This window comes from Chenopodium album, chromosome 7 (genome assembly GCF_948465745.1).
Source record: "Chenopodium album chromosome 7, dcCheAlbu1.1, whole genome shotgun sequence".
Taxonomy (NCBI): Eukaryota; Viridiplantae; Streptophyta; class Magnoliopsida; order Caryophyllales; family Amaranthaceae; genus Chenopodium; species Chenopodium album.
Genome location: NC_137840.1, coordinates 62649488 through 62657514, shown reverse-complemented (window position 1 = coordinate 62657514; position 8027 = coordinate 62649488). Strand labels below are relative to the sequence as shown.

General features: G+C 37.3%; 1 protein-coding gene across 2 annotated transcripts; it reads left to right on the top strand.

Annotated features, from left to right (window-relative positions):
* Positions 1 to 1764: 1764 nt before the first annotated feature.
* LOC145638052 (protein WHAT'S THIS FACTOR 1 homolog, chloroplastic-like) lies at positions 1765 to 5607 on the top strand. 2 transcript variants are annotated; one of them, XM_081689023.1, is made up of 2 exons: positions 1765 to 1970; positions 3836 to 5607. In XM_081689023.1, exon 2 carries the CDS (start codon positions 3862 to 3864, stop codon positions 5110 to 5112), a length of 1251 nt encoding a protein of 416 aa, XP_081545149.1. In that variant the 5' UTR covers positions 1765 to 1970; positions 3836 to 3861; the 3' UTR covers positions 5113 to 5607. The 2 variants fall into 2 exon arrangements, with proteins under 2 accessions (XP_081545149.1, XP_081545148.1); XM_081689022.1 differs by lacking the exon at positions 1765 to 1970 and adding an exon at positions 2326 to 2465.
* The last annotated feature ends 2420 nt before the right edge of the window (positions 5608 to 8027 follow it).

Sequence of the window (8027 nt, the reverse complement as noted above, 5' to 3'; positions counted from 1 at the left end):
CCCTCGCCGGACCAGCCGCCGCCGACCAGTCAGAACCAGCTGTCTGCCAGAACCACTAGACCCAGCCGACCGGCCGCCCTCCTTGATTCCCTCCCCCCAATTCACCACCACATCGTTTCTCCGGTTCTATTCCGACTCACCCACCTCTAAGAGCTCGTACTCAACATCAATGCTCTCATGGAGTCATGGGTCCCATCCCACCTAGCTTTTTTGAGTTGATGCTTTAAAAGGATTGGAAATTCAAGGGAATCAACTCACTAGTGAGTTCCCTGAGTTGAGTCGACTCGGTTTCCTCAACTCCCAGCGAGTTTCTTTACTCGCCCAAGTCTCCAATAGCTATCTCCATTGTCTTCTTTATTCACCTGAGTAACAAAGATTTGAGTGTGCTATTTTAGTTCAAAGGTGGGGAGAGGGGTGAATCACCGAATATTATCAAATTCCGCCGTTGAAATGCTCGGAAAACATAGCAACAATCCATGGAAAAACAACAAAGACAAAACCTCGGAGCTTGACGTTGGAGCTTGACCGAAACGAAATCAATGGTGATGGGTGGGAACGAGGTTTTCGATTCAAACCTTGGAGCTTGCTATTCAGGAGACTTGTGGGATTTGGGTGGGTGTGGCTCAGGTGGCGGGGCGGGGCTGGGGTTGCATCTCAGGCGGTTGGTTTGGTGGTGATGTTGGGAAGGTGGTCAGCTCAGTGGTGGTGGGTGGTCATGGTGGTTGAATGAAGGGGATGAGGTGAAAAAAGAAGATTAAAAAATATTTTAAAAAATTAATCTATTAAACAGATTAAAGATAAAAAGGCTTAATTTTAAAATACGCAAAAGTGGAATTATTTTGAAAAAATGTGCAAAGATACGATTATTCTTTCCAATTTTTCCAATAAAATAAAACTACTTGGGAAGTGTCTCACAATTGCAAACCTTAACTACCCTCTGGTAAAGTATTGGGTAAAACGGACTCATGTAAGTCCACCATCTTCATTCTCTTTCATGTTAGTCAGGTTTAAGACTATTTTAGTCATAAACAAGATAATTTTAGTCTGGAATAAGACTATTTTAGTCAGAAATAAGATAATTTTCATCCTTCTCTCCTTTTCTCTCCTCCATGCCTCGACTAGGGATGTCAGTGGGGCGGGTCAAGTAGGAGACCCGCCCCATCCTCGCCCCAATGGGGTGGGGATGAGTCTCGGTTTGGCGGGTGGTGGGGCGGGGATGGAGATAAAAACCATACCCGCCATGGGTGATGGGGCGGGGGTGGATTTTAAGTTGTACCCACCCCGTCCCCGCCCCGCCCCATCCCCACCTCATACCCACATCTATATATCTTTTAAAGCAAAATTACATACTTTTATTCTATTTATAAAATAATGAAATATAATATTAATTATAATACTTTGTACGACACTTATATTATAACACAAAAATGTGTATAGAATTTTTTATTTTATAATTCGTATTAATTATGTAAGATTGTGTATTTGAGACACGGATATTAGGTGGATCTTGGGTGGGGATTAGGCGGGTCTTTGGTGGGGATTAGGTGGGGATGGATATCCAAGTGAGGGGTGGGGCGGGGATGGTTTTGGAGTTGTACCCGGTGAGGCGGGGATGGGGATGAAAATTGGACCCGCCGCGGGGATGGGGATGGGGATGGGGATGAAAATATTAGGTGGGGATGGGGATGGGAAGGCCAACATCCGCCCCGCCCCGCCCCATTGACATCCCTAGCCTCGACCTCCAAACACCGAGTTTCAAGAATGGCGGAACAAGCTGAAGGAGATTCACCTACAACAATCTAACTATTTCTGCTAGTACAATTTCTTCTTCTTCTTCAACCTCAAAGAACCCTAATTTTCTCAAAGTTGATATCTCTACTACTGATTCAATCTCATCGCCTATCAATCACAAGGATCGTCGGAATCGGACTCGAAGTGTTCGTCAACTTTCCTTCTTCCGTTTATTGAAGGTTTAGCAATTTCTTCACTCTACCTCGATTTTCAAGTCTTTTCTTTCTCTTATGAGAACTATGAATCGCCGAATTGCTGATTCGCCGCCATTGTCGCGTCGTCATTCATCCAATTCTGGGTTTTATCATTTGATTAAGGTGTTGTTAGCTGTGGTTTTGATTTTGCTGTGTTTTTTTGTGCACAAAAATAAAAATGGAATAAGATAATTTTTTATCAAGAATAAGACTATTAAGATAATTTTTATCAAATATTATCGATTTTATAAAATTTTGACGAGCGAGCTTTGATCGGGTCTCTCACACTCGCGCCTTTTTGTTGCTGAGTCCGGTCTCACATGAGTCCAGTCTCACACAAAATTGTTCCATACTCTCTAGTCTCTACTCAACACTCTACTATGGCAGTCTCCACCGTAAGCCACCATCACCGTTTACCAGCCACTATTTTTCACTCTCTCTCGTCCTATGAACAATCTCACTGACTTCAATTTTTTTTAGGTACATTTTTTTTAACTTCAGTCTTTCTCAAATTATTTACTTTGCTCAAATTATTTCTCACTCTTTTCAATTTGTTTGTTGCAATTGCTGATTAAAATTTTCAAAATTCATTTCCCAATTTCAATTTTATTGAATATCACTTACCACTTACCTGTAAAAATTAGGGAAAAATAATTTACAACCAAAGTGAAAATCACAAATTTTAGAGATTCATTTGTGTCTTCTCCACTTCCTGAACATAACCCAAGAAATCTAATAAGATAAATCAATGGTTTTTTTGTTGTAATTTAGTCAATTGTTATTATTAGTATAATTGTTGTTGAGTATAATCTGCTATGACATAAGTTTAAGCAACAGACTAATTCGAGTATTTAGGTACTGATATTAGGATTTCCCTTGCTTTTTCTTGGGTTTGTTTGTATTTGATAAATTACTTATAATTTTGATCCTTTAGTTAATGGTAGTATCGATTCCACATTCTTAACATAATCCAAGAAATCTAATTAGGGTGAGTCCATATTATACCTGTTTTATTAACCTTATTATTCTCTGATCATCGGGTATCGGATTATGTTTAAGTGTGTTAATAATGGTCTTCATTCATGTTAGGTTCGAGTTCCGAAAGTAATCAAAGTATATTTTTGTTCATCTAGTTGCCTGCTATGTCTTGCAGTTTTTTCTTTTATTAATAGACTTTTTGCCTCCTGAATTCTGCTGCATTGACTTTCTTTCTGAGTTTAGTTGATTATAAAATGAAAATCTGCCGAAAATTCGTTGGTTTGATAGTTATGAGCTGTTTTACTTTTGTGTAATGTTTACAGTTAGTGATTTAGCTGAAAATATAATTGGGAGTTGCTTTTTGTCTTAATCTTTTGTTCAATACAGTAAGAAAATTGTGGAAGGAACGTAGAGAAATTGTTGTATTATGTCACAAAACCAAAACTTTATGAAATTTTAGGTGTTTCCTTCAGAAAAATACTCATATAGATTTGTCTGAAATTTACATGGATGGGTATCTATCCTCTCTGCATTCTGGGCATGTCTTGAATCTGAAGTTTATGCCTTTTGCCTGAAGCAGAACCTACCGTGGTTTCAGTTCTATCAATTGCGGGTTTGTGGTATCCCTACCATTTTTTTCTTACTATCAATTACATTGGTTTATAATACCAAACGGTTCCTTATGATGATTCATGTTAGCTGACCCCTATCATTTTGGGACTAAGGCTTTGTTGTTGTTGATCAATCACATTGGTTTACAACATATACTGCTAAATTTTTCCATTAAATGATTAAATCTTTGCATTTTGATTGTTCTCTTGGCATTTATCAAGATACTGATACTCTAATTTTATATTTTTGTATTTGACCAGGAATTTATTTTTAGAAATTGCTCAACATGAAAATCATCAGGTTCTCTCAAAACCTGAAGTTTACAAACAAGAATTTTACGCCAACTTTTTCGGTTTTCATTAGAGATTTTTCACTTTGGTCAATGAAGAAAGACCCAGATCTTGAATCAGCTCTAACCCATAACCGTCGTTGGATTGTGAATAACCAAATTAAGAACATAATCCTGAGGTACCCTAATCAGGTAGTACCTGTTAATTTCATCCAGAAAAAGTTTAAGACCCTTGATCTTCAAGGCAAAGCTCTCAATTGGCTAAGCAAGTATCCATGTTGCTTTGAGGTCTTTCGAGAAAACGACGAGCTCTATTGTCAACTAACCAAAAGAATGATGTGCCTAGTAGAGGAAGAAGAGGCCATCAAAGAAGATCAGGAGCCTGTATTTGCTGAGCGGTTGGCGAAAATCTTGATGATGAGCTCAAACCAGAGGCTTAATGTGGTAAAGCTTGATGAATTGAAGCGGAATTTCGGTTTTCCTGATGATTATCTGATTAGAATAGTTCCAAAATATTCAGAAATGTTTCGGCTTATTAATTATAGTGGGAGGAAAAGTTCAATGGAGGTTGAGCTTGTGTCATGGAACCCTGAGTTGCCGATTTCGTGCATTGAAATGTCAGCTAGCAAGCAGAATTTAGAGCCTCGCTTTTCGTGTTCATTGCCTTCGACATGGATTAAATCATGGGAGAGGTTTAATGAATTCAATTCAACGCCATATATATCACCTTACACAAATCCAAGCAGCTTGGTTGAAGGATCAAAGGAGCATGAGAAAAGGACAGTGGCCTTGGTACATGAATTACTATCACTAACTCTTTGGAAGAAAATGTCTGTCATAAAGCTAGGCCATTTCAAGAGAGAGTTTGCTTTGCCAGAGAAGTTAAATGTTTTGCTGTTAAAACATCCTGGCATATTTTATGTAACAAACAAGTATAAGACCTACACGGTTCTCCTCCGAGAGGGATATAATGCCTCAAAGCTGATTGACAAGGATCCACTAGTTGTGGTGAAGGATAAATTTGGGGAATTAATGCAAGAGGGGCTGCATGAGTACAATCAGCGAGGGCGTTTATTGAATCTAGAGAAGAGGAAGAAGAAAGGTATAATAATGCCTAAAGTAGAGAAAAGGAAGAACAAGAATGTGGAGATATCTGAAGAAGAAGATCCAGTAGGTCAGGCTGGACGTCTATTTGATCCTGAGGAAAGGAAAAGGTTTTACAAGATACTATTTGAGGACGATTCCTGAGAAAATGAGAATATGTGGTGCTTATTAATTGGGCACTGATTAAATGGACAAGGAATCTAGCTGCTGTTTTCTTATATCAGGAATAGTAACATGGAATGAGCTTAGAAGTTCGCAACCAATCTAACAAAACAAAGCAATGGGATTCCGAGATTTGAAGCTTATGCAAAAATATGACCCTCGATTCCGATATAGCTTCCAATACTGTAATACTTCTAGGTTATGCTGGTTGTAAGATAAAAACTCAAGTGCCATATTGAGTAATTTACCTTTTGTTGAGATTTCAGGTGATGAAATCTTCATAAAAGCTGGAATGCTGTAAATACAAGGGAAATCGCAGGGTTTTTTTTCCTCCTTTTCTCCCTTTTGATCCTGTTTTGGTCTTTCTTTCTGTTTATTCTATTGTAGGGTTCTTTGTGACAGCAATGGCTGAAAGATATACTTCTATGTGAAAGGTTCCATTTTCTTATTAAATCGATGGGTAGTTTCTTATCTGAACTCTTCTATCTTGTGCTCTTATTACTTTTATTATTAGGCCTGCTGTTTTTATTTGATTTTGGTCTTTTTGGATCTCATTATTATCCTCTGACTGAGTGTAAAGTGAACAAAACCACTATATAGTTTCAGTGGATTACAGTGAAATACTAGATTGCCATTAAGAACTCCTGTAGTGGATGAAAACTTTGTACCTATGATATATATTGCTAATTTTGGTGCACTCTTTTTCAAAAATGTTGTAGTCTACTGTCTACTTTAAGGAAATGTTTGGAATAAAGAACTTACAATAGTTATGAGACATAATCATTCTAAGCCTTTTTCTGATTGTGATATTACTTCTTTTCTGACTATTTCTTACATGAATACAGCTGTTGTCTTATATGTAGAAGTCATTGTTACTTTTAATCCTGAAGGTATTAGTGACAGAACTACAAACAGGAATGTTTGTAGCTGTTTTGTTCCTTGAGTCTGTATTTATAATATTTCTGCTTCTCTTTCTGCTTAGTTCTTTTTACTTATATTTCAATTTATGCTAAGCATCCATCTGTTATGCATTATGGATACAATCATACTCATACTGCACTGTGGTTTCAACATTGTGAAATATTGACATCTGAAATGCCTAAAGGTAGTGCCCTAATATTAACAATAAGGGGCTATTGAAGTTTATTTTTGTAGGCAATAAAGTAATTGCTTTGCAACATATAAAAGATACAGCTTTCAATTTAGATCACAACTACATCCTCAATCTCATATACGATGGATAAGAGGCTCTGAAAATAGTTGCTTATTATTAAACCTCTGAAAATTACCTGAATTCTGTTGCAAAGGTGGACCTAGTAAAAACTTTCTAGAAATGGGTGGAAGCTCTCTAGTAGAAGCACAAGTTGTTTGCTGTAATGACAATTATCTGCCAATTTTTATGTAAATTGGAGAATTGTGTTGATGAAGCTCAAAAGGATGCAAGAGTGCCAAAATGTCTGAAAAGTTGGTAAAATGCTATCTTAAGTTTTTTACAATAGAAGTCTTGCTCTTGATTTGTTTTTGTTGCTGATAATTCCATATAATTTTGTATGGACTTGCACTGCAGTATCTTAATAATGAGCAGCAGTGATAAGAAAGAAGCAGCCATGCTGACAGAGACTAAAAAGGTGACATAAAATAAGGGTTTACACTGAAATTAGAGACTAAAGGTGACTCAAAATATAAGGGTTTACACTGAAATTGTAAAAAATAAAGGAGCCTATTGATTTGAATCACTTACGCTGAAATTGCTATATTGTAAATAGATATTGATTATTGACTCCTGAAGAACTTTGATTTCCCGTAATTTGGACATAGTTTTCTTTCTGTTTCTTGTCACGGAAATCTCCATGCCCTTACATTTTCTCATCTCTTTTAAAACTAATATCCGAGATGCCTTCATATGCTAAGTTTTTTAAGAACATGCTCTCTAAAAAAATAAGTTTGACACTGCAGGTCTTGGAAGAGACACGAACGTGTCCTGGAAAAGCACGTCAGTGCCATATCCAAATTCAGAACACCAGAAGCCACTGCCAAAGTAAATTTATCAAGGCATGTCTGTGTCCCAGCAGGCAGGCTCGTCCGTGCCCCAACAAACAGAAGCAGCAGCATGCAGCATTAGGCACGTCCGTGCCTTAGGTTAGCACGCCCGTGCCTCGTCAGTTTTGAGCGTGCTCTTTTCTTCTTATGTCTGTGTTTTTCCTTCACAACCCCACACTATCACGAATTCCTCTCTCCTCTCTATACTACCACACCCTCAACACCCTAAATTTCATCACAATATTTTTATCATCACCATTATTTTCCATTTCTACACCTCCTACGCCAATTTTCTACGAAATTCTCACCATAATTCACTCAATCTCTCATCTCACCAAAAATTTGAAAATCCAAACTTTCAAACAAATTTGGGGGTTTTTCTCATATACTCAATTGGAAGCAATTCTGTGGCTTGTGGAACATTCTAAGGTTTAATAGACTACAAGAACGGGTCATTTGTGGGTATTTGACACCCATCATAACTTGGGTATACTCTTTCCACTCTCTTTCTCTCTCTACAAATTTCATGGCTTACTTGGTGAAATTTCTTGATGAAACTTCTTAGTTTGTGATTCTTGTGGGAATTTCCTATTTGTGTTGACCTTGTTTATGTGGATTGTGATTAATTTTGTGAAATTTCAAATGTTTTTAGTAGTCATGGATTAGCTACTTGAAAGAGTTGACTTTGATTTGGTTTTGCTTCATTCTTAGTCTTAATTCTTGATCGATTGTGATGGAATTTTCGAATCCGTAGAAATTGTGGAAGCAATTTTTGTGAGTTAAGATTGATTGCATTGTTTGTTGGTGGTTGTAGTTTTTTGTTTTTTAACACAAAGCTATGAATATATTACATTAGG

Excerpts from the sequence above, each read along its gene's own strand:
- LOC145638052 (XM_081689023.1), top strand. The coding sequence starts at position 3,862 with ATGAAAATCATCAGGTTCTCTCAAAACCTGAAGTTTACAAACAAGAAT.